Source organism: Peromyscus leucopus, chromosome 7 (assembly GCF_004664715.2).
Source record: "Peromyscus leucopus breed LL Stock chromosome 7, UCI_PerLeu_2.1, whole genome shotgun sequence".
NCBI lineage: Eukaryota > Metazoa > Chordata > Mammalia > Rodentia > Cricetidae > Peromyscus > Peromyscus leucopus.
In genome coordinates this window covers 89,514,554-89,541,378 of record NC_051069.1, presented here as the reverse complement: position 1 = coordinate 89,541,378, position 26,825 = coordinate 89,514,554, and the positions used below count along the sequence as shown (strand labels likewise).

General features: G+C 45.2%; 1 protein-coding gene across 1 annotated transcript in view; it reads left to right on the top strand.

Moving 5' to 3' along the window:
* Positions 1 to 26,671, top strand: part of Pccb (propionyl-CoA carboxylase subunit beta) — a 72,260-nt gene extending 45,589 nt beyond the window's left edge. The window contains 9 exon segments of the mRNA XM_028869948.2: positions 2,441 to 2,549; positions 4,358 to 4,478; positions 5,620 to 5,701; positions 14,218 to 14,341; positions 23,275 to 23,382; positions 23,580 to 23,680; positions 24,035 to 24,133; positions 25,174 to 25,273; positions 26,425 to 26,671. Of these exon segments, the coding sequence (XP_028725781.1) occupies positions 2,441 to 2,549; positions 4,358 to 4,478; positions 5,620 to 5,701; positions 14,218 to 14,341; positions 23,275 to 23,382; positions 23,580 to 23,680; positions 24,035 to 24,133; positions 25,174 to 25,273; positions 26,425 to 26,546 (966 nt within the window). The 3' untranslated portion in view covers positions 26,547 to 26,671.
* Positions 26,672 to 26,825: the final 154 nt, after the last annotated feature.

Below are 26,825 nucleotides of genomic sequence, written 5' to 3'. Positions count from 1 at the left end.
ATTTTTTTTTTTTTTAAAGCAATATGTCTGGGTTTAGAGGGGGAGTGAGCCAATTCCACCTCTAAAGCCAGCTTGGTATATTTGGGAATTTGGGCGTAGCATCTCTTACTACTTCCTGCTGGAGGGGGGCGCTGTATCTTGTGGGGATGCAAAGAAAAATTTTAGACCTATGGAGTAGTCCGTGAGGCTGTATTGTTTGAACCAGTTGCCTTGAAACCGCTCTGGATGTTGGATCATCTGGGCCATGGTGTCATCGGAGACCTTTCAGGGGGTCTTGGCTGGTGAAACCTGATGTATCTTAATCTGGAACAAATCCATAGCCTCTGGCTTTCTGTGGAAACAAAAGCAGAACCTCTTTTCCAAAGCAACATATCCTTAAATCCAAATTTTGAAGTCAAGGTACCTTTAAAATATACATTTTGGCATAACTCAACAGCTTTTGTAATCAAATGTTTTTTGTTACGAATATCAAAGACAACATAATCCAGATTTTTTGTGTGGTAGCCATTGTTACGTGGCTTATTTTTTATATTACCTTGAGCCTTGAGCCTATTGCTTTAAACTGCACCATTTTAAGACTGAAACGGAGCTGTGGCTGCTGGCTCCGCCCACTTCAGCTTCCCAACATGGCAGTGGTACATTTTCCGCCAGCTCTGGGAGTCATCAAGTTTCAGAAATAGTGGGTCTAAGCTTTTATCAAAGCAGCGTGTAGCCCAGAAACCTTTTTTTTTTTTTTTTTTTTTTTTTTTTTTTTAAATAATAGTAAAGACTAAATCTACCACACAGCTTAATGTGCCCCTGGCAGAAGCCTCATTCCCGCCATACTGCCGGTCAAACGCACCCGCCAGGAACCCGCCAGTGTTCAAACCCGCGTTTTGCGGCATCTAGCTGCCCGTATGAGACAAGAAGCAGGAACCTGGTTTTGGCTCTGTTTAGAATTGGTTATTAAATATTCTCAGGTTTAAGGTGGAAACTCGAGCCGTTGGGCGCCATTTGTTGCTGGAGGGCTTCTCTCCAGGTTCCCCAAGCCCCGCAGTCCCACAATCCACTTATAAAATAATCACTCAGATGCTTATATCACTTATAAACTGTATGGCCGTGGCGGGCTTCTTGCTAACTGTTCTTTTATCTTAAATTAACCCATTTCTATAAATCTATACCTTGCCACGTGGCTGGTGGCTTACCGGCGTCTTCACATGCTGCTTGTCCTGGCGGTGGCTGCAGTGTCTCTCCCCTCAGCCTTCCGCTTCCCAGAATTCTCCTCTCTCCTTGTCCCACCTACTTCCTGCCTGGTCACTGGCCATCAGTGTTTTATTTATATAGAACAATATCCACAGCAAGGTGTGGTGGACACCTGTAACCCCAGGTCAGCATCTCAGGCTCAGTTAGTTGTCTGTCTGTCTGTCTCCCCTCCCTTCCCTTTCCCTGCCTTCTTCTCATTAACACCAAGTACTGACTAATGGGTTCCTAAAAAACAGCCTCACTTAAAGTAGTCACTGTTTACCAACTTGGTGCCTCAGTTTCTCCATGGAAGTGGGAGGTGACAGATTTTTAAAGTTTTAAAGACAGAATCCTGGGAAGGGCTATATTAAGCACATGATATATGAGCTCTGAGTCAGGACCGCCTGTGACTGACCCTAGGTTTAAGTTAACCACACTGCAGCTTGACCACACTGCGGGTTAACTTACTGAGACGGAAGTAGACAGCAGCGAGTTCTTCTGAGGATAGTGTTCTTTTTTTGGGGGGGGGTATTTTTTTGTTTTTTTGTTTTTCGAGACAGGGTTTCTCTGTGTAGCTTTGCGCCTTTCCTGGAACTCACTTGGTAGCCCAGGCTGGCCTCGAACTCACAGAGATCCGCCTGCCTCTGCCTCCCGAGTGCTGGGATTAAAGGCGTGCGCCACCACCGCCCGGCCGAGGATAGTGTTCTATTGTAGTGCAGAGACATCATGATCACCACAGCTCTTATAAAAGAAAACATTTAATAGTGGCTGGCTTACAGTTTCAGAGGTTGGTCCATTGTCATCATGGCGGGAAGCATGGTGGCACACAGGCAGACATGGTGCTGGAGAAGCAGCTGAGAGTTCTACATCTGGATCTGCAGGCAGCAGGAAGAGAGAGACTCTGGACTTGGCATGAGCTTTTTAAGACCTCAGAGCTCACTCTTGATGACACACTTCCTCCACCAAGGCCACGACTCCTAATCCTTTCAAATGGTGCCTCTCCCTGCTTTTCAAATCTGTCAATCTCCGGGGGCCATTCTCATTTAAACCACTGCAGTGTGGCTCGGACAGCAAGTCTTCAGCCTGTGGACATCTTGAGTCCCAGCCTCCTCCTGCCACCTGGCCTCTGTCACCTCTCCTGTGTCTGTGATCTCAGTTGAGTGAACCTCCCCAGTAGCTCTGGTGACTTGAGTCTGATGTTGTGGAAATCTGATTTCAGGACACATCCTACCTGTTTATCACTGGCCCTGATGTTGTGAAGTCTGTTACCAATGAAGACGTCACTCAGGAGCAGCTGGGTGGTGCTAAGACCCACACCACTATGTCAGGTGAGAGGTATGACATGACCTTGCTGCCATGCAGGGTGGTGAAAAGTTGTTTGACATCACTTCACCAATAGCACTTGCCACAGAAGTGACAGGCAGACCGGAATCTCGACTTAGGTAGTAGCTTATTACTAATGCCCCCCCCCACCCCTGTGCTGCACACGTGCCAGACTGGGATTATAGTCTTGTGCCATTGCACCCAGTTTACCATGTAGTTTTAAAGGCTTGTCTGTGTGGTATCCCATCTCAGTACTTCATTCCTTTTAATGGAGTAATTGTCCAATGTATAAATGTATAATTACTAATTACATTATTTATTTTAGAGATAGGATCTCACTAAGTTGCCCAGGCTGGCCTTGAGTTCTTAATCCTCCTTCCTCAGCCTCTTGAGAGCTGGGACTACAGGTGTGGGCTACCATTTACCCCCACCTGCACCCCTCCACCCCCAGGATGGAGATTACACCAGGGCATCCAGCGTGCTGGACTGCTGCTGTACCACTGAGCCACAGGTCCAGCCCTACCATGTCTTGTTTATCTACTGATGGACATTTGGGTTTTCTAACATATATATGTGTTTATAACATAATATCCTGTTATAAACATTTGTATGACATTTTTATATCTTGCTGGCACATGCCCACGTATGGGTGGAATAGCTGTTGATCTTTCTGAGGATCTGCAGACTGCCTTCCAGAATGTTGTGCCAGTTTATAAATACTTTTTGACTAATAGAATTCAGTCTTGTTGAGAATACTTTCTCATTCAGCAGATATTCATCGAGTGCCTGTGTGTGAAGCATTGTGCTCAGTGCTAGGAACATGTCTGTGGAGACAACATAACCCCTGTCCATGTGGCAGTTACTAGAAAGGGAGATGAACAATACAAAACACAAATAAGAACATCATGGAAGCTGGGCGGTGGTGGCACATGCCTTTAATCCCAGCACTCAGGAGGCAGAGCCAAGTGGATCTCCGTGAGTTCGAGGCCAGCCTGGTCTACAGAGCGAGATCCAGGACAGGCACCAAAACTACACAGAGAATCCCTGTCTCAGAAAAAAAAAAAAAGAACATCATGGAGTGCATTTAAGGTGCTAAGTTCTGTGGATAAAGAACAGGCCACCAGACACCGGATTGTTGAGGTTTCACTCATGGACAAGGGTAGGGCTCGCAGTGATGGTGCTAGATGAATATACTTTGAAGAGATTCCCTGTGGGTGTTGAGGAAGCACCCCAGGCATGGGCAATGGCTTAACCAAAGGTTAAGGGGTAGAGGAGTGATGGACTGCATGATGAGCAGCCAGGAGCATGACTTGATATCCTGATTTGACATGAAAGTCTCCCCCTGGCTTCTTTGAGTCATAGATATTATGGAGCAGTGGTAGACGCAGATGGTCGGGTGAGGCGGGCCTGGAGGGTGCTTGGCTCTGCCAGGGCCTTGTTTGGCTAGTTTTTATTTCCAAACACTTCTAGAATGATGACTTGACCACTCAACAGAGCCAGGGTGTGCCACCTTTCCTTCTACTGTTTGCAAGCCCGTTGTGTGCTTGCTAGGAGGCAGTGAACAGCTGTGGGGAGCTGGTGTGGTGTCCCATTGCTTACAAAGCAGGGAAGTGTAGAGGACCCACAGTGCAGGGAACGTGGGGGCGTGGGCCGGCAGAGGAGCAGCACATGGGGTGTCCACCCAGGACAAGACCAAGGACAGAGCTGCCAGCTGGGTTGGCGTCTGCCAAGCTGGAGGAGCCTGCAAGCATCTTCCTATGTCATCTGTAGGTGACCGTCGGCCCCCGGGCCTCCCTCCCCTCTGTGTTCTCAGGTGTGGCCCACAGAGCTTTCGACAATGATGTGGATGCCCTGTGTAACCTGCGTGAGTTCTTCAACTATCTACCGCTCAGCAGCCAGGACCAGGCTCCAGTCCGCGAGTGCCATGACCCCAGGTGGGTGGCAGCGGGCTTGTCCTTCTCTGGCCTTCTGGCCCCATCCCGATGGGACCTCGGGTCAGCTTGGAGCAGGTTGCGGAATATGTCAACAAGGTCCCAGCTGTGGTGACGTTGGGGGCATCTGGGTGAGAGGAGCAATCATTGGTGATTTCCTCACTTCTCTGGTTTTGGCTTTGAGGGTAGAAGAGACTACAGAAGTTTGTTAAGCCTTTGAGTTGTCCAAAAATGGAGATGGAAGATTTTGTTTAGGTCTTGATAAGGAACAACCCAAGTGATGTCAACAGCATGGCCTTAGGAGATGTGTTTGTGTGAACTGTTTCTGGCCCTAGGGTGGAGCTTTGCTGAGCACCTAGTAAAGACCTCAGATCCAAGATCCAAGCCAGGTTGTCCTTGCATATGCCTTTAGTCCCAGCACTCAGGAGGCAGAGGCAGGCAGATCTGAGTTCGAGGCCAGTCTACAGAGAGTTTCAGGACAGCCATGACTACCAGAGAAACCCTTTCTCAGAAAACAAAAAGACCTCAGATCTCCTTGACATGCCAGAGAAAGAGCCACAGGCCAGGGTGTGACTGTTTGTGTCCTGTGGGCCCGCAGCTTTGCTGCTGAAAGGGGCTGTAGCTGGTTAACGTGTGTGTGTGTGTGTGTGTGTGTGTGTGTGTGTGTGTGTGTGTGTGTGTGAGAGAGAGAGAGAGAGAGAGAGAGAGAGACAGACAGACACACACACACAAACACACACACACACACACACACACACACACACACACACACACATACACACAGACCCACTGTGGCTCCTTGCTCTTCTGTCTTAGAAGCTGCAGGAAGGTAGAGTGGGGTTCCTGGCCTTTGTCCTGTTACCTACAGTGCCCTTTCGAGTCCAGGCTGTGTCTCCAGCGTAGGAAACATTCCGGAAGGACAAACGAAAGAACTCCAATCTGTAGGAGTAATCTTTCTTTTCTTTTTTCAGTCACATGAGTTGGAACTGCACTCAGGTTCTGTTCAGTGATGATGACAAAGGTGGCTTCTGTGAAGGTCCAGTGAGGACACGTCACCCAGTCCCTGTGCTGTGTTTGCTTCATTTCCTTCTCGGCTCCCTCGCGACAGTGGTTACTACACTGACTCCATTTGTGTCTTTTCTAGTGACCGTCCGGTTCCTGAGCTGGACACAGTCGTCCCTTTGGAGTCAAGCAAAGCCTATGACATGCTGAACATCATACACTCAGTAAGTGCCCTGTCTTGTCTGTCCTCGCTCAGCCTGAGTCGTGGTCACTGTGCTTTGGCTTAGCAGGATGTTTTTGACTTGGTCTTAATGTCCGCACAGGCGGGAAATGCAGTGGCCAGTGGCTAGGGACCACCAGGCAGGATGTTCTGGTACGAGCTAGTGGCTATAACATTTGAAGGCTCAGGTAGATTTGAGGGTTGGGCCAGCAGAGCTCAGAGGATTTAGAAGGCACTGAGGTGCACAGAATTCATGCCATATCCTGGCTTGGAGTAAGGCAGGGTTGATCCTTGTTGGGTGTTACTGTCAGGTGCTTCTGGTCAGGATACCTTGTCTTCCTAGAGAGCAGGGATTAAGTGTGAGGCTCAGGATGCATGGTGCCTCTTCCTTTGTGGAACCATGTCCTGGTTTGATCAGCAAAGGCAGCTGTTGGGTTCTGGGTGCATGTGCAGGTTACAGATTTCTGGTGCATTTGCAGGTTGCTTATTTCTGGTGCATTTGCAGGTTGCTTATTTCTGGTGCATTTGCAGGTTGCAGATTTCTGGTGCATTTTCAGGTTGCAGATTTCTGGGCCCAGTTCCCAGCAGCTCTTGCTTGGTGGGATATTGATGGTTCTGTGGGCTTAGCCTGTCCTGTAGCCTGTGACCTGTTTCTTTTCCCTTATTCTGGGAGCCTGCAGGTCATTAGGCATGGCCAGGCTGCCCCTCCTCATGACTGTGTTCTGTATTGTTGGGCAATAAATCTTACTATAAACTACAGGGGAGCATTCACAAAAGATTTTGAATGAGGGCAGAAAGAAAACATTAAGTTTGATAAAAGAAAAATTACAAATGGTACAGCAGGTGTAAAAGTGCCTGCCATCAAGCTGAGTTGAGGGTGATCCCTGGGATCTCCTGGTGAAAAGAGAGCTGACTTCCACAAGTTGTTATCTGATCTTCATGTGCACGCTGTGGCACATACGTGTGCATGTGCACACACACATTTTATAAAATAGTTTGGAGATGGCTGATCTTGGTTGTCAGCTGGACTGCATCTGGATCAGTTAAAACCCAAGCTGCTGGGAACTCCTATGAGCGATTTTCTTAATCATATTGTTGAAGCAGAAAGATCTCACCCACACCTCCGGGGCAGCCCAGATGAAGGACATGGAAGAAGGGGATTTGCCTTTGCCTGCCGCTCTCACTCTCACTGGCAAGTTCATCTATCCTGTTTCTGCGGACAGTATTAAATCCAACTTCTTCAGGATCTCAACACAGGCTGAAGACCAGCAGCTCTCCAGGAATTCAGTTGGGACAGCTGAGACATCTAGACCTGTGACCTGAACAGCTACCAGATTATTAGCCTTTCTGTCACGAGACAGCCATTGTTGGAATACCCAGACCACATCCTGTGAACCAAACGAATACCTTCCCTTTTACTCTCTAGCTGTCTATATATGTGTGCTGTCAGTTCTGTTCCTTACAGAACTTTGATGAATACTGTTGGCTCAGTGGTTAAGATACTCACTGCCCTTACAGAGGAGCCAGGTTTTGATCACAGCATCCACATGACAGCTCACAACCATCTGTAACTCCAACTCCAAGGGATCTGATGATGCCCTCTTCTGGCCTCTGCAGGCACTGCACACACATGGTATATATACATACGCATACCAAACAATCATACACATAAAAATAAATAGAAAATATTTTAAAATTATAAACAATACTTCTCCAGACTATGGATGCTTAACTACTAAAATAAAAGTACCCCAAATACCTGGAGAGAAATCTGTTAAACAGTTCCTGAATGAAAGAGAAAAATATGGATCAAATGACAGAATTCTTTTTGTTGTTGTTTTGAGACAGGGTAACCTGTCTGTGAAATTGCTCTGGCTGTCTTGGATCTCACTCTGTAGGTCAGACTAGCTTCAAACTCACATAGATCTGCCTGTCTCTGCCTCCCAAGTGCTGGGATTAAAGGCATGCACCACCACCACCACCACCCCTCTGAATGATAGAATTCTAGCACTGAATGAAAACACTGTGTATCAAAACTTCTGGACTCTGCTTCAAACAGCGGCAGAAGAATATGTGTCTTGAAACAGTGAAAATGACAAATGACCAGGCAAATTTAGTTCCCATCTGAAAAATATAGGGACCCTTCCCCAGAAAACATCCCAGATATCACAACTACAGACAAATGAAGAAACTGGTGATGCAGGAGATGAGTCAGGGGCAGACTTAAACAAATGGAGATATGCCCTTGTTCCTTGACATGGGTTAGTATAAAATGCTAGTTCTTCCTAAGTTTATATTTGAAGATCGTCTGAATAAACACTTTACAGAACTAGACAAGTTTATACATAAGTACACAAATCCCTGGGAATGTGCTACAAAAGCTACAAATAGGACTAGCCATGTCTGTATTAAAGCTTTTACAGCTAAAACAGTGAGAGACTGGCATGTAAATAGACCACCGGCATGGAACTGAAGAGCTAGAAATAGACCCAGGAGAGTTTTAGTGGATGATTAAAATAGATCCAAGCCCAGGAGCAAGGTTGCTTTTTTTAATCAAAGATGCTGTGACAGCTGGAGAGTCACTTGGGAGGATGAGGACTGTCCATCATGTGACTAGAGAGGGTCAGCTGGATGTAGTGCTGGAGGCTGTGATCTCAGCACTTCGGAGGATGAGGCAGGAGAAGCCTAAGTTCCAGGCCAGCTTGGGCCATGGAGTCCAGGCCAGCTTGGGCCATGGAGTGAGATCTTGTCTATACGAAAACAACAACATAAAAAACAAATGGGTCAGAATTCCATCTGAACAGTAAATCTATGGGAACATTACCCAAAAGACAGGTGAATCTCTCTATGATCTTAGAAGGTAGAGAAATGCTTTTGAATTGTTGCTTAAATCTACTTCAGTTAAAAAAAAATATTCCACTGTTCATGGGAACAAATGTAAAAGCCAAAGGATGGTAAGCTGGTAGAAAACATTTTCCATATCTGAAAGTATTGATATCCATAGCACAAATTCCTACAAATCAAGGGAAGAAAGACCAAAAATGATAGAGAAGTCACCTAAAAACAAACAGAAACATCAAAAAGACGAACATGGCCCTTAAGCATGTGAGAAAATATTCAAGTCCAGTCATCATGATGGATAAATGGGTAAAATGGCTCTCTGGCCATTCGAGTGTGAGGGCCTGAACTCAAACCCCAGAACCGTCATAGTCTGGATAAATAGCAGGTGTCTGTCATTCCATCTAGTGCTCCAGATGTGGGGTAGATTCGGGAGTCCCTGGAAGCTTAGGGACTGCCTACCTGTGTGCACAGTGGCCAACAGAGAGACCCTGCAGGAACTGCCTACCTGTGTACACAGTGGGCAACAATGAGACCCTGCAGGGACTGCCTACCTGTGTACACTATTGGAGAAATTATTTTGGCCACTCCACGTAGTTAAAAGGATATTTATTTAATGGCGTAACTCACAAATTAAGTAATAGGTAGGTCGCAGGGTCTGGGGAAGGTGTATTGCAGTCCAGCGGTGTTCTCCGGAGCTCTGCACAGTCCACCTTCACTGTCCAGCGTCCCGGCACAGAGAGAGCGCTGGCTCATCCAGCTCTCGGATCTCCCGGCAACGCCTCCCCTGGCCCCGCCTCGTAGGCGTGACAGTTGCCAGAGTCTCAATGGGGGTTGGAACTTCCAGATCCAAGCTGGAATGGCTACCCACTACAGTACACAGTGGGCAACAATGAGACCCTGCTGGGACTGCCTACCTGTGTACACAGTGGCCAACAGAGAGAGACCCTGCAGGGACTGCCTACTTGTGTACACAGTGGCCAGCGATGAGAGACCCTGCAGAAACAAGAAGTTTCCTGAGTTGGGGGCCATGTTTTGAAAAAAATAAATTGCATTGAGTTATTTCTTGTATGTCAAATTGACTAGAAGTAAAGTTTGAATGCTATCCTTTGCAAGCCTGTGGGAAGCAGTCCTTCTCATACTCAGCTGGTAGGGCAAGCTGGCATTATATAGGACTAAGATAATAGTCCAGAAATTGCCTTTCTGGAAATTTATCCAGCATGTATGGTATCCACAGTATGAATGCACAGACACCACAGTTTGTAATCACAAGATACAGGAGTTGGGAGGATGAGAAGGTGACTGAGAAGTGATTCCCAGGAGTTAAGTGATGCAATTCCCTTAAAAAACATCAATACTGGCTTGCCGTCCACAGAAAAGACAGGAAATTGTCACAAATGCAAACACAGACCAGAAATACACTAAAAGCAGATGGTGGATGGGTGAGTTAGTGACTCTCTGGAACTGTGAGCAGAGTCCTAAGAGAGTAACCAGATGTGAGGAAATGTACTTAATCTCACAGCTTCAGGGTCTTTGGCCCACTACACAGAGGATGCACTGAAGGTTGAAACAGCTCACACCAAGGTGTGCGTGCGTGTGCGTGCGTGCGTGTGCATGTGCATGTGTGTGTGTGTGTTTGGGGGCGGTTGGGGGTTGGTGCTGGGATGAGACAGGACATAGGGGGTTCGAGACAAGACATATCTCCAGTGACCACAAGCTCCACCTTTACACGCCCACCCCACTCCATACTAAGGCTGTCATACTATGAAGGGATGAATCTGCTCTTGGACTCAGAGTACGAAGATCTATATATAGCTCTACAGACATCTTCACAAACACCCACAGTGGTGGGTTTTGCTAATCTCATAGGTGTTTATTAGTTCAATTGTAGGGTCCAAGAAAATGCTGAAGGAAGACCCCACACTCAAATAGTATGTAAGAGCAAAGAGTGTTGATTAATATTCTAGAATGTATGCAGGGTCGTCCACCTGTACAAAATGTTAGTGACCCTGAGAGGAGCATGAGGGCTCTTTTTTAAGCACAGCTAAAGGAATATCAGGGATGGTTAGGTCATGTCAAACATCATTGGTTAAGCAAGCAGCAGTTACATTAGTATACTTTTAATTGGCTGAGGTTTTATCTTTGGACATACTTGGGTAAGTTTCAGGAGGGTTGCAGGAACTGTCCTTGAGACATTGTGGGGCTGACTCAGGCCTTGTTTGTGCTCTCTCCCTCGTCCCTGAATGTAATTTGTTGATAAATGGCCCTTTGTTGGGAGAGATACCTGTTTGCCCCATCAGAGAACTGAAACCTAAATTCAGTTGTAGAAGTGGGAAAGTTTAACCCCTTCATTCACCCCTTGAGTTTGGCTCTATCTTGAATCCTTATGATGGGTCTAGGGCTGATATTGGGATCTAATAACCATCAGCTTAATGGTACCCAGACAGGAATTATCATTTAGTTAAGGCATCAATTATGTAAGAGCCAGCAGCAATCAATAGAAGCAGAAGGGCCAAAGGCCCTGTGATAGCTGACAGAGTTCCTATCTAGAAGGAACCTGGAAATGAGAATGGGGACCATTTATTTATTTTATCTCAGGTCCCCCATGACAGGGAGTTTTCTTCTGATCTAACATTTCATCCTGGTGGGGAACAAGAAGCAACGCACTCTCTTGTGTAATTACTTCCTGCTGACGTTGTTGTCAGGGCTCAGGAAGTCTGGAATGTAATTCAGGCAATGGGGCATCCATCAGAAATGTCTAATTCACTGACCCAGCTGCAGAGACGGGGAACATTCTCATTGGCTGTACTGGTCCACACCAGCTTTTTGAAAGTCCAGCACGTGTAGTCATTTGGAGCAGGTTGTAGTCAGCAGCTGATGCTTGGATGTGTCTGTCAGCCAAGTGGAAATCTGCTGAGACAGATATAGACTAGGGACAGAAGTTAAAATTTAGGAACTTAAAGGAAAATATGTTACATTTGGAACTTTCAGGCCCATAGTCCTAGGAATTGGGAGAGGAGTCCCAAGACCAGGATAGAGAGAAATACCATCCTCAGGAATAGACAGGTGGGGAAACTTAGGCTGTACTTATCTGGAGTCCTTTTGACCTGTGAGAGGTGGATTCAAGTTTTATGTCTCTCTCAATTTTTTTGAAGCTTATATGAATTTTAGTTTACAAAAAGACATAAAAATTTTAGATACATTAGCATTACCAATCTGTACTGAAATCCACATTGTAGAAAAAGCAGGTAATAGGTGTCTATTTAATGAAATAAAACAGCTGGAGTAGATTCACACCCTCAGGTTAGGTTTTTCCTCTCTCCACTCAGCCAGACATTTTTACTTTAGACAAACTCCTCTTTTCCTCCCCTTTCCTTTACTGTTTCAGTCTCCTGCCTTTTTTCCTCAGACAAAAGTTTTTACATTAAACTTTTATTAAAGTCCTTCATCCAGTGGCCAATGTTACCAACAATCCAAGTGGAGTCGTCATGATGTTCCATATCTTCTTTGGAGACCTCAGAGTTACTGCCAGGAGCTGGGAGTCTCTGTCTGTATTAGTAAGCTTTTTAATGAAATAATTTACAGACCAGATATGTGATGCTGACAATTTTTAGGAAAACAGGTTTGGAATTTTCTATGAAACTCTGAATAGCTAAGTGCTTTAGTCCTGCCATTTCATAGAAGGCCAGTCATATAGAACCCTGCAAAGCTGTGATATGATGACTAATTATTATTATTTTTTTTATAATTTCATTAACTTTATTTTATGTGCATTGATGTGAAGGTGTCAGATCTCCTGGAACTGAAGTAACAGACAGTTGTGAGCTGCCATGTGGATGCTGGGACTTGAACCCAGGTCCTCTGGAAGAGTAGCCAGTGCTCTTAACCACTGAGCTATCTCTCCAGCCCTGATGACTAATTATTAACCCACATATTTTAATTATAGATTATATTTTTAAAATAAGTTGTATAGGTACAATAACTTAAACAAGAGTAGATATATATATATTATAACAAAATTAACCTTAAATTTGTATCAATATATAAAAATTCATACCAATGTGAAATATTTGAGACTAGTAGTAGTTTTTTCTTATAATGATGAATAATAATTCATAACCAACCCCCCTAAATTATAAATATTTATAACCCACCAAATCCAAATGTCCAAAACCATTTATCTCATCTTTTGGGGATGTGGGTGTCATGTTCTCTAGACTTTTTTCCTGTTGTCTGTGGGTGAAGGTACCTTTTAGGGGTCCCTGAGAAAATTTGAGGTAATGACCAAGTCCTGAGAAAACTAGTTGTAACATTTGTCATCCAGTCTCAGGAGAACTCAAGCAGGTCACACCATTACAGGACAGACTGACATCATTACCACTTGATGTGAGCTACTTAAAAGTTACCATGGTATTCCAAATATGAAGAAATCGCAAACAAATGAACAAGAAGTCACTCTCCACGTGATGACTTGTTTTTTGTCTTCAGAGATGTTATGATGGACATTGAATACTGATGTATGAAAAAGTTAAAGGGACCAGAGATTGGATCCCTGAAAGTGTCAGCTGCTCAAGTCCGTGTGAGGTGGTGTAGTAAATTAGTGCTGCATTCACTGACATTATTTGCTTTACAGGCCATTGCACTTATGTCAGGAAGTTTCCTTGTTCTTAGTAAGCAACTCAGATAAAAGCATGTCTGTAACTTAGTCTTAAATGAGTCAGAGAACTTGATGTACATATATCAAGAAAAAGAGACCGTCATGGGAGAGATAATGGTAGGAAAATGTTGATGAGGCAACTGGGTAAGGATCCATGAATATTTTTTTATACTGTTCTTTTTAAAAAAGATTTTGGTGTGTGTGTGTGTGTGTGTGTGTGTGTGTGTGTGTGTGTGTGTGTGTGTAAAGTGAGTGCAGTATTTGTAGAGGCCAGAAGAGGGTGTTAGAGCCTCTGGAGCTGGAGTTACAGGTGTGAGCTGCCCAACATGGGTGCTGGGACCCAAACTCAGGTCTTCTGCAGGAGCAGCAAATGCTCTTAACCTCTGAGCCGTCTCTCCAGCTCTTTTGTACTATTCTTGATGGGTTTTGTTTGGTTGTTTGTTTGGTTTTTGAGACAAGGTTTCTGTGTGTAGCCTTGGCTGTCCTGAAACACGCTCTGTAGACCAGGCTGGCCTCAAACTCAGAGATCTGCCTGATTCCTGAGTGCTGGGATTAAAACGGTGCATACCACCACTTCTTGGCTATTCTTGGTGTTTTTTTTTTGTTTTTTTTTCCGAGACAGGGTTTCTCTGTGTAGCTTTGCGCCTTTCCTGGAGCTCACTTGGTAGCCCAGGCTGGCCTCGAACTCACAGAGATCCACCTGGCTCTGCCTCCTGAGTGCTGGGATTAAAGGCGTGCGCCACCAACGCCTGGCCATTCTTAGTGTTTTTATGTAAGCTTGAAATTGTTTCATATAAATTGCCACAATTAATTTCAGATTCATATTTTAGAATTTTTACAGTGAGCTGTGCTCTGTGCGAGGGTCCCACTCCACCCATGCAACAAGGGAGAGAGAGCTGGGCTGAGCTGGGCTGAGCTGGGCTGAGCTGGGCTGTCTGTTGCCCTTGGTAAAGCTGTCTGTGCTTATGCATCATAGCGTTTTTGTCTCCATCTTCTTGATCTCAGGAGGAAATTTATCCCTACAGGTGATTGATGAGAGAGAGTTTTTTGAGATCATGCCCAATTACGCAAAGAACATTATTGTTGGCTTTGCAAGAATGAATGGGAGGACCGTTGGAATTGTCGGCAACCAGCCCAAGGTGGCCTCAGGTAGGACATGGGCCCCCCAAACCTCTGGCTGGGTGTAGATACCAGGACTGCTTGCACTCTTGGTGTCCATCTGCCTTCTGCCCTTCCATGACCAGGGGGGAACTCAAAGGCATGTGGTGAAGGCATCTTTCTCTCTTAGCATTAAATATTTCAAAAGTTTCTTTCACAGCTCTGCTCTCAGGTTTTAAAGATACTGTTTCTTCTCAGTTTCGAAGCTCTGGGATTTTAAGGGTTGGCTTTCTGTTCTCCCTTGCTGAGGGGATTGGTGTCTTCCTTGTGTCTCCAGCGGCTCTGTCAGAGGCTGCAGACACAGTAGTCAGCACCTGAGACATGAACAGCATCTCTCACATTGGGTGACATGGCCAGATCTGAGTCCTGGATGGCTGAGGGGACCTCCTCATAGCTGTGCCATGTAGGTGGGGACTGTGGGCACTGCCTCTCTTCACTGTTGTCCCTTAATTTGGAAAACAGAAGTTAGTGTTACTGTCAGCTGGGTAGTATATGCCTGTAGTCATGACACTAGGTAGGGTGAAGCAGGAGAACCCCAAGTTCAAGGTCAGTCTGGCTTGCAAAGCAAGACCCTGCCTTCACAAAACAGCAGCAGCAACAGAAATCATACCACATGGCCGTTTTCCTCATTAGCATCTATTACATTCACTGTGGGCCGCATCACTGACGCCTCTGAAACTTTTCAAGACCTTAGGCCCATACTTGTGCCTCACTAACAGCAATTCCCAGCTACTCCTAACTACTGAATCTATCTATCTATCTATCTATCTATCTATCTATCTATCTATCTATCTATCTATCTATCTATCTCCCTCTTTTCTCTCTCTGTCGGAGAGGGTCTCCCTGTATATTCCTGGCTGGCCTCAAACTCATAGAACTCCAGCTGCCTTTGCTTCCCCAGTGCTCAGTCCTGGGGTTAAGGGTATGTGCCACTGTTCTTGGCTTGTTCCTGTGTCTTCTCTAAGCAGTGTATGATTTTTGCCCTTGTATTTAGGTTTGGTTGAATGTGAGTTAGTTTTGTGAGTTAGCTTTGTTCTTCTGCATGTGGAAATCCAAGTTATCTCTGTTTCTAGATTTGGGGTATTTTCATCATGGAAGGATTTGCTGACTGTGGTGTATTTTGATTTGGGTTCTGTGTTTTAACTAGACTTTATATAAGTAAACTGAAAAAATTGTGTGTGTGTGTGTGTGTGTGTGTGTGTGTGTGTGTGTGTATTTGGTGGGGGGGGGTGTCCAAGTTTATTTGTACTTTCTATGTACACTATTCTGAACTCCAGCCATCGTTATACAAGATGATGTACTTTCTGTGTGCCTTTATATAATTGTTGTTGTTTGAGACACAATCTTTCTATGTAGCCCTTGCTGTCCTGGAACTCACTCTGTAGACCGGGCTGGCCTCCAACTCACAGAGATCCACCTACCTCTGCCTCCCAAGTACTGGGATTAAAGATGTGTGTCACCACACCCAGAATTATATAATTTTCTTACTGGATTAGCTAGTAGAATATTGAAAATCAGTTGGGTGGGTCTCTCTAAGCAGCCTTGGCTGATCCTTGAATTCAGAATATAGACTAGGCTGGCTTCCAACCTGCTCTGTCTGCTGTCCCGTCTATGTGGGGACTGATTTCCTGGGAAAGCCACTTCTTTCGCCATAGATGTGATGATGGCTGTAAGATTTTGGTAGATGTTCTTTATAAAATCTGTAAAATTTCTAATGGGCTGGGGGCTTTTTCCCCTTTTATTCATCTAAATGGCCATTGGATTCTGTCAAATTCTTTCCCTGCATTTATTTATATGGCCAGTGACTTTTTCTTTAGCCTGTTAAATTGACAGATTATTACATTAACTGCTTTTCAGTGGTTGAACCAAATTTGCTTACCTGAGTTAAATCTCATTTGGTTGTGATATACAGTTCTTTTCATTCATTGTTGTTTTTCACAGTGTTTTGTTGACTTTCCTGTGTGTTGGTGAGAGATGCTGAGCTGTAGTAGTCTTTTTCTGTTCTTTGGTCTGGTGTTAGGATAATGCTGCTATTATGGAACCAAGCTTCAGGCACCTTCCCTACAATCTGTCTGGATGGCCCCCAGCTACTGCCTTTGGACTGTTTGAAAACTCTGTAGATGTATCCAATCGTCTTTTTAAAATAAAAAACACAGAGCCAATGTAAAAGAGAGAAAGCCGAGAGGTCAGAGCTCAGAGATAAAATCTTACCTCCTGCAGTGCTCCTAACTTCCCCGAGAGAGAGCTACTTCCTGTTTGTCTGTGTTTAAATAGTCTTTCTGTTCTGCCTTCTCATTGGTTGTAAACCCAACCACATGACTGCCTCATCACTGCCTGTAAGTACAGCCCTCCAGGTCTTAAAGGCGTATGTCTCCAATACTGGCTGTATCCCTGAACACACAGAAATCTACCTAGCTCTTCTACCCACCACGCTCTTGCTATGGCTCTAATAGCTCTGACCCCAGGGCAACTTTATTAACATAAAATTAAAATTACATTTCAGTACAAATAAAATATCACCATATTTCCCCTTTTCTATTTTAATAAAAAGAAAAAAGGCAAAAGGTTATAACTAACAAAAGAAAAACTATATACAAAAGTACAATAACTATATACAATATATACAAGTAACAAATACCTAAACGATGTCTAGTCCATTTGTATTTGACAAATCAGAGAAAATAATTCCCTTATCTATCCTATTTTAGTAAGTCCAAAATGTATCTAATTCACTTTCTATCCTAATTAATCTTCAACTATAACTAACTAATCTTCAACTCCCTCAGAGACCCAAGAAGGAAATAATATTAGCTAACAAAAATAAAAACAAGAAGTGCACAAAAGCAACTTCCAAAAATTTTGTGAGTTGACAGAAACACCCAGCTGCCTGGACAGTCACCTGAGGTTTCTTCGCAGTGTTGGGGCATCATCTTCAGCCTATAGGCTTATTGTATCTGACAGACTCATTTGTGAAGTAGGTTGTACACAAGGTCAACAGTTCAACCTCACATTGGGTGAGAGCAGTCCATGTACCAGAAATACCTGAATTCCACTAGTGTCCTGTCATGATTCATGATTTTAAATTCTGGAAATTGTTGATGGTTTTTGAATTCAGCTGTCCATTCTTCTTGGCTGTGTATATATGGCTTCATCTCAGCATCCCGTTCTTCTCCACATCCCTCTATTAAATGCCAGTCTACTATTGAGAGGCATGAGCTTTCAGTTGCTGTTCCATTGCACAACAGAAGCCATCGGCCCACTGCCTGTTCAGCTGTCTTTGAAGAAAAGGACACTGTACCTTTTCTGGATTGTGAAGGCCACTTCAGGGATGGTGCCATATTGTCCTGGCCTCAGAAGATGCCTTTTGATAAAGCCATAACCACACTTGTTTTGGCAGGAATTGGTAGTCCTTTGTTTCGTGTTCTGTCTGTCCATTTTTTCCTGTTGATTTGAGGATACTTTGTTGTCCAGTGGCTAACTTTTGCCACAATGAAAATTAACTCCATATGCAGTTTCTTCAATGCCCATATTTTCTCTGAAGTAGATTGGTACTGCCAGGAGCCGACATGTCTCAAAAAAAAAAAATTTCTAAGTTATTAAAACATTTTAAATGCCATATTCTGTAGATCTCTGAAGGGTTTGAAGATGACCTGTCTAAAATACATCTGCTCAATTTTTAAAACATATCTAATATGACTACAATTTCTATTGTAATGTCTAACTACTAACTTTCATTTCTTTATATCCTAATAGTTGGTAATAATGTAAAGTATTTAAAACTAGTAATTATCTTTTTCTTTTCTTTTCTTTTCTTCCTTTCTTTCTTTCTTTTTTTTTAAACAAGAACCTTAAATCTAATCTCCTTTGCTTAGCCTTTTTCCTAACCCTTGACAACAACTTGTAACTTACCCCCCTAAATAATGAAAATTATCCCAGACCCAAAACCCATTAAAAAGAACCAAAAAAAACTACCCGCCCCACACCACCTCTTTGGGAATATGGGCGTCGTATTCTTAAAATTGCTTCCTGCTGGGTATGGGCAAAGTTATCTTTATCCTGAAAGAAAAATTTTAGGTTAATTGTCAAATTCTAGGAAAGGTAACTATATCCTTCATTATTATCCAGTCTGTGTATAATGCCAAAGTTCAGGGTTTATCTCAAGTCCTTATGCAAGTAATCTTTGAGACTGGATCATCTCAGCTAGTCATCTCAAAATTGCTCTGAGCACCTTGTAGTTCAAAGCTGATCTGTAGATGATGTTTGTCAGCTTAGTGATATTATTATTGTCCACGTGGAATTGTTGTTGTTGTTGTTGTGGGGCCCCATCTTCTTCCTGGAGACTTCAGTTGATGTTAGGCCTGGCCATGATTTCCTGCAGAAAACTGATAAGAGACTCGAACACAAAGACATATATATGCAGCTAATTGAAGCCTTTTTTCTAGAATTAGTTAGTACTCTATATGACCATTCATATCTTAACAAAGTTTAAAATGTATATGTATATATTAATCTTGTAAATTTTGATATAAAATTTATACTTTAAGAAAAGTTTAAAGAATCAGAATAGAATCAAAGAGTTGAGATTAGTAATAGAATAGTCCCTTAATTAATTTGGCTTTTGTCCTGTCCCATAGCAGAAAATGGCTCTTTTATTCTGGTATGATACAGGGAGTTTATATTTTCCTTTTAACAACATGCTTGAGTTTAAAGAAGGAGAGAGCCATTCTCCAACTCCAAAGTCAGCTTTAAATTTTAATTGAACTGGGACTATTAGAAGACCAATAGTGTTAAATCTTTAGAGAAAAGCAGAAACAAACATTTAGGAAGACATAAAATTTTTTTAGATTATATATACCCATAAAACTCTCTCTCTCTCTCTCTCTCTCTCTCTCTCTCTCTCTTAAAGATTTATTTATTTATTATGTATACAGCATGTATGACTGCACACCGGAAGAGGGCACCAGATCTCATTACAGATGGTTGTGAGCCACCATGTGGTTGCTGGGAATTGAACTCAGGACCTCTGGAAGAGCAGTCAGTGCTCTTAACCTCTGAGCCATCTCCCCAGCCCCGAAAACTCTTTCTCTTGCCGTGGTTTTGAGCAGTGCTCACCTTCACGCTTCAGACTGGCTGAGTTCTGGACCAGGCAAAGCAGATGAGTGTCTTATGGTCTTCAGCAGCCATGTCAGCTGAGAGCAGATTTACACATACATTACACATTACATAAACTTTTGAGTGAAGTCAGCTCTGTATTCTCCAGAACCAGGGAGGAGAGGTTTGTGCTTCAACCTGGAGACTTACACATTGAAAACATGTAGCTGTAATGTAAACAGCGACATGCACAGCTCTCAGGGCAGAGATTGCAGCTTAGTGGTAGAGGCCTGCCCAGCCTACACAGGCTCTGGGTTTGAGTTCCGGCACCTGCTCTCCACCCCCACCCAGGGAAGCCCAGCTCTCAGGTTCTCCTTGAGACGGTCCTGACAGTGCGAAGACAGTTCCACACTGTGTGATCACCCAGAACAGGCATTGCCCATTATTGCAGAGTGCTTTCTGAGGGAGCCTTGCTTCTGGGTGTTAGGTCTCTGTATACTCTGGATATGAATCCTTTGTACTACGGGGAACCTTGTGTTTTCCTTGATTTGTGACTGTTAATTTTTTTTTCTTTTTTTCCCCCCAGCAGGGAGTTGCGAGGAGGGAAGGGGCGACAGGGTTTTGCTATGTAGCCCTAGCTGACCAGGAACCTGACAGTTATTCCAGATGGGCTTTAAACGTGTCATGATCCTTCTGCCTCGGCCTTCCAGTTGCAAGACTGAGGCATGCATGACTACACCTGGCCTTACTCATTTAAGAACATTTCACACGGGTGGGTGTTTTGCCTGCATGTATGTGCACCAATGTGTGCCTGGTGCCAGTGAAGCCAGGAGAGGGCATCAGATCCCCTGGATGCTGGCTGTGAGCTGCCATGTGAGTGCTGGGAACCCAACCCGGGTCCTCCAGAAGAGCAGCCAGTGCTCTTAACTGCTGAGCCATCCCTCCTCCCTCCCTCCCTCCCTCCCTTCCTTCTTTCCTCCTTCCCTCCCTCCCACCCTCCCTTCCTCCCTTCCTCTCTCCTTCCCTCCCTCTCTCCCTCCCTCCCTCCCTTCCTTCCTTTCTTTTTTTTTGGTTTTTCGAGACCGAGTTTCTCTGTGTAGCTTTGGAGCCTGTCCTGGATCTCGCTTTGTAGAGATCTGCCTACCTCTGCCCCTGAGTGCTGGGATTAAAGGTGTGCGCCACCACCGCCAGCTACTTTATAGTTTTTAGTCTTGGGTCTTTTTGATGTCTTGGGGACATTTGGCTATGTTGACTATGGTTTTAGTTGTCACAAATAGGGTAGTAGGCTTCTCTCATGGATGGAAGCCAGAGATAACTAACTGCTCAACATCCCTATGCACAGGACAGCCCCACAGCAAAGATTCTCCAGATTGCTACCCCAGCTTCCAAACTGGGAAGCCCCAGTCCTCAGCAGGTTTGCACACACATGCATGTGTGCTGCTAGCAATGAGACCTAGGGTCCACTGCTCAGGCCAAGTGCTCTGCCTCAGAAATACGCTTGTAGCCCAATCGGTGAATTTTTAAGTTAGCTTGTACCAGTCTTTGACTCCATATCTTTTTCTTTTAAAAAAATCATTTTATTTTCATTGTACTTATTACTAGTGTGGGTGCACATATGTGTAGATATGTTACAGTTTTGGCTGAGTGGTGGTGGCACATACTCTTAATTCCAGAACTCAGGAGGCAGAGGTAGGTGGATCTCTGAGTTTCAGGCCAGCCTGGTCTACAGAGTGAGATCCAGGACAGCCAGGGCTGTTACACAGAAAAATCTTCTCTCAAAAACTAAAAAAAAAAAAAGTATGTTACAGTTTTGATTAATAAACTCTAACATTATTTAAATGGTATAAGCAAATAAATAAAATGGAATTAAAAATTGAGATCCTCAGTCACACCAGGCATATCAATCACACATGGTAGGTAGCCACCCATGTCTAGAGGCCCTGCCTAGAATACCACAGTCAGATCATTGTGTCCCTACAGCAAGTCTTCAGGCGCTGAGCAGTGGGGAGATGGTGTCTGACCAGCTTTATTCTTTTGTCCCATGAGTGTAAAAGGCTGTTGATAAATTGCTTGATCAAATTGTAGGAGTTTAATCAATCCTCATTTAGGGGTTTTTAATGTCTCTTCTGTGTGTGTGAGTGTTTTGCCTGCACGTATGTCTGTGTACCGTGTGTGTGAGTGTTTTGCCTACACATGTGTCTGTGCACCGTGTGTGTGCACTGCTGTGGAGGCTCCGAATCGCTCTTCTGTGTGCATTTCTTCTGTCTGCTCTGCCACATTCTTTCACATACATTATTACATCATTTGTTCACTCTTTACTCACTCATTCTCTCATTCATTCACTCTCTCACTTTACTCTGATGCTGCTTCTTCTAAATCTCACACTTCTCCATCTTCTCCTTCTTTTACACTTTTCTCTCTGCCCATTTAGCTACATCCCTCACTTAACGCACATCCTCACACACTCACTCTTACCTTCTCCACAGCTCTTTGCACAGCAATTCTCTCCATAACTTTTCACTTTCCTCTCTGCCCATTCTGCTGCATGTCTCAGCACATACCCACACACTCTCACTCACATGATAAGTCACAAAGTTTCTCTCAGGCTAAGAAGGTCACGCTGACCAGACGGTGTAACGCTTGGCTAAGCACATAGCTCTAAGTTGGTGAGGGTTCCCAGACAAAAAGTAAACAGTGGCTGAACCTTGAGCCTAGGAGTACATACAGTTAATTACTGTAGAGGGTTATGTCTACCAAAGTTGCTTCAGTTCTTTCCTTGATTCAGCAATACTGGGATCTTGTCTTTGTGTATTTTCTGCAAGGGCAGCTTAGTTTGTTTTGAATTTGTTCTGAAGTCTAAAATCAGCTGTCTTTGTGACTGAGAATACTGTTACTTTCCTGTGTCAGTAAAGAAAAATATTCTGGTATTGTTTTTATTCATCAGAATTATACAGCTTAAACAGAAATCATCTTCCTGACCATCCACACCTATAAGTATGCCCAAAGATGGAATATTTTCTTGAGATAAACACACATACAGTGGGAAACACCCGTAGCAGTTCTTAGGGAAGAAATGTAGCAGCCCATGAGAGAAATTACAGACAGAAAACAACCGGTTTCCACAGCCAGTGACCCCAGGGCCTTGCCAGGTGGGGCTCCCCATCAGGTGGGTCTGTGGGCCGACCTGTTTAACACTAGTTGTTACTGCTGTACATTCCCACGGCCCTCAGCAAGTCCCCCTATTTTGTTTAATAAAAAAAGAAGCATGTAAGTCTCTCTTAGGGCAGCAAGTAACGTGGATAAATTTAAAGTCTGAAGATGATTGGAAGCCCCTTGAGTGTGTGGGGGACTTACTAGTACCCGCTAGTGGCCTGCTCAAGCCGACATTACAGAGCCATGTCCTTTAGGCCTCCTACAATGCTGTAGGAGGTGGTGACTTCCCTTCTTTGCAGGCGAAGAACCTCAAGCTGGAAAGGGAACTTCCCAAGGGTGATAGCTTGATGGAGCATAGAGCCAGAGTCCAGCTCTGCATTCTCTAGAACCCCTCTGAGTGACAGTTTCCTAACTGAGGGTCTCCTTGGGACAAACCAGGCTGGACTTGAGCTGACTGTCCTTCAATCTCTGGGAAAGAGCTTGGCTAGCTGTCCCAGGCTGTGTTCTGCCGCTGGTGCCAGCCCAGCCTTGTTTGCCTGGCATGAGTGCCCCTGAGGGCAGTCAGATGAACCTGCACAGCCTTGGAAGCCGGGACTGGGTGCTTGATGGGGGAGTATTCCCACTGTGGATGGAGCTGGCATTGTCTAGAAGTTTCCCATGGATAATCTTTCTCCTTGTAGGGTGCTTGGACATTAATTCGTCTGTGAAGGGGGCTCGCTTTGTCAGATTCTGTGATGCATTCAACATTCCACTCATCACTTTTGTTGATGTCCCTGGCTTCCTGCCTGGTGAGTCCTGGCACAGGTGGGTGGGAGAGGCGGTTGTGTTCAATGTATGTGGAGGTCTCTCATGGTCCCCAGAGCTCTGACTTCTCTTGTCCAGAAGATAGGGCCTTGTGAGGATTGACTCTCTCTGAGGTTGTCACAGCCATGAGACCTTGCAAGGGCTTTAATGTTAACTCTGGTAACTCTTCCTCATGACCTAGGCACGGCACAGGAATATGGTGGCATCATCCGACATGGTGCCAAGCTGCTCTATGCGTTTGCTGAGGCAACTGTGCCCAAAATCACAGTCATCACCAGGAAGGTAAGTACCTCCTCTCATAGCCTATCCCCTGGGAGCATGTCCCCTCATGCTTCCAGCAACATGGCTGAGGTGGTCTGCCATGAAGTGTCTTGGTCTGGAAGGAGGCATGCCTCTTGCTCACTACTGTGAAATGTCTAGAGGGATCTTTCTGGTCCATATTGTGTTGCAGGGGTGTCCATGGTCTCCCAGCATCAGGGAAAGCCATCAGTAGCAGGTGGTGTAGACTATGAAGGGTCTCTGTACCTTGGCCTTGTGGCCAATAGGGCATGGCCCATCTCCCTTGGCTTTCTGGAGTGTTTGGGGATATGATTCGCTTGTCCCTGGTACTAACACTCAGCATTTGGTTTGTTTTAGGCCTATGGAGGTGCCTATGATGTCATGAGCTCCAAACACCTTCTTGGTGACACCAACTATGCCTGGCCCACAGCTGAGATTGCAGTCATGGGCGCAAAGGTAAAGGCATCTAGCAGCATGTTAGGAGAGTCCTAAGAGGCCAGGTCAGGGCTGAAGGGAGCAGGGCCTAACCCTGGAAAGCCTCCTTCCTAGTCAGCCTGCCCCGTGTCTTCCCAGCAGCAGGGACATGGATCAGTGTCTTCATGGCAGAGGAAAAGATGGCTTTGGAAGGGACCCAGGGAGAGAGAGGAGAGTCAGCTGAATTTACCTTTGGGACAGAGTTTCTCACCACCTCATCTCATCTCTTGGGGGGCCTAAAGCCACCCCTTCCCACCCACTAGAAGCTAAAGTTCTATCTTTGGTGGTTTTCCCCAGGTTAGAAAGCACTATCAGCGTCGAGCCAGTTGACTCTCCAGGTTTCCAGAATGTTCCCACTTGAAAGCCAAGCCCTCCACACATGCTCCCTGGGTCAGTGTCTTAGTTTGAGTTTTATTGCTGTGAAGAGACGCCATGACCATGGCAACTCGTTATAAAAGAGAACATTTAATTGGACTGGTTTACAGAGGTCTAGTACATTATCGTCATGGCAGCATGCAGGCAGACATGGTGCTGAAGAAGGAGCTGAGAGTTCTGCATATTGATCACAGGCAGCAGGAGGAGACTGTGAGCCACCCTTGGTGTAGCTCAGTGTGTGTAGCTCAAGCATGAGACCTCAAATCACCCCATCCCCAGTGCTACACTTCCTCCAACAAGGCCACACCTCCTAATAGTGCCACTCCCTATGACCACCAGTCCTTCCTAAGCATGAGTCTGTGGATGCCGTACCTGTTCAAACTACCACAGGAAACACAGTGCTTAGTGGAAAACAGGCTGAACATCCTGGCTTCAGAGAACCCTGAGGAGTGCAGAGGGAGAGTGGGGTAGAATCGGAGCCACAGCCCAGCATTCTGTCCTCAGCCCCAGAGCATGAGAGGTAACCCTGCGCATGGCCTCTCTCTTTGCTCTGATTGGCTGTGAGGTTCACAGCCGCAGAGTGACAAGGAACTGATGGCCGTCTGGGTTGAGACCCCACCCTGGGGAAACTTTAACTCCTCTCACAGGGTGCTGTGGAGATCATCTTCAAAGGACGCCAAGATGTGGAAGCCGCCCAGGCAGAGTATGTGGAGAAGTTCGCCAATCCTTTCCCTGCAGCCGTGAGAGGTGGGGCCCAGTGGGGGCAGGTGTTGTCCATCTGCCCAGTCACTTGCTTGTTCTTTCTAGAAAGTCTTAGAGTCGTCTTTTATCTTTGCCATTGTATCTGTTGCCTGGGGAGTGATGGGCTGCCCCCGGGCAGGATCTGGGGCTGCATGGTGGGCCTGAGCAGGCTGCTGGTGGCAGGGTTCTGTTCCTAGGTGATGGGCCAGTCATCCAGTCCACTCCAGACCTGTGGCTAAAAGCCTCTCCTCCCCTCGCTGTGTTCTGGGCTTAGCTGGGTGGTTCTTTGGGTTTTGCTGGCACTGTTTTCACTGAAGTCAGCTGCTAGCTTGACAGTCCAAGATGGCCTCTCCTTCAAGGTAACGTTGGCTGCTTGCTGGTCCTTCATCACTTCTCCAGACTAGCCCGGGCTTTTCTTCTAGGTGTCCCAAGAGCGCTGAGAAGGAAGGGAGCTTAGGCCCTGTGGCCTAGGTTTGGGAAGCTCCATTGTCATTTTGTCACATTGTATTGATAAAGCAAGTCACGGGGCAGGGAAGAAAACTGACTGTCTCTCCATGGAGGAAACAAAGTTTTACTTTCTGAGGACCCATGGACAGGGATGGAGAAGTTGTTGTGTGTTTTTTTTCTTTTTAAAAAATTTGTTTTATTATTTATTTGTCTATGTGTATGTATGATATGTATGTGTGCATGTGACGGGCATGTGCATGTGCACCTACAGAGGCCAGAAGAGGGCATCAGATCCCTTTGAGCTGGAGGTCCAGGCGTTTCCGAACTCCCTGAAGTAGGTTTAGTGATCCCAACTCAGGTCCTCTGGAAGGAAGAGCAGCCGTGCTCTTAACTGATGAGCCATCTTGCCAGCCCCATATAGACTTCCTTAATTTTGTTTCCTGTTGAGTCCATCCTGGCAGGGTGGAGGCCCTGGATCGAGGAAGGAAGGGGAAGGCCACATTTTCCTTATCTTGCCTAGTGCTCCTATGCCAAAGGTTGGGAGCCTGGCAGAGCAGGGAGGCCTCAGGGTCCGAAGAGCGTTTGTAGGCCTGGCATCTCGCTGCCAAGTCAAGCGCTGCCCACACTGTTGGCCTGTGGGGCTGAGAGCGTGGCTGGGATGGATGACTTCAGCCACCCACACAATGATCCCGCTTTCTTTGATTCACCAGGGTTCGTGGATGACATCATTCAGCCGTCCACTACTCGAGCTCGGATATGCTATGACCTGGAAGTCTTGGCCAGCAAGAAGGTCCATCGTCCTTGGAGGAAACATGCAAATATCCCATTGTGAACTGCTCAGAGGAAATAGACCAACAGTTAAACAACCGGCCTTTTGTAGCCCAACCCTGCCTTTTATAATCATGAAAAGTGGGATCTACTGGCCTTGGAAATTGATTAAATTTTAGAAAGAGTTATTGTGCCTAGTGTAAAATTATTTGCTGTATTAAAATCTTAGTTGGTATTTTTTGAGTAAATACTCCATTTTTATGGTAAAAATCTCAAGCAATACAAGAAAACCAGAAGGGAAAAAAAAAAGAATTATAGTATTGGAGCTGGCCCTGTTGACACT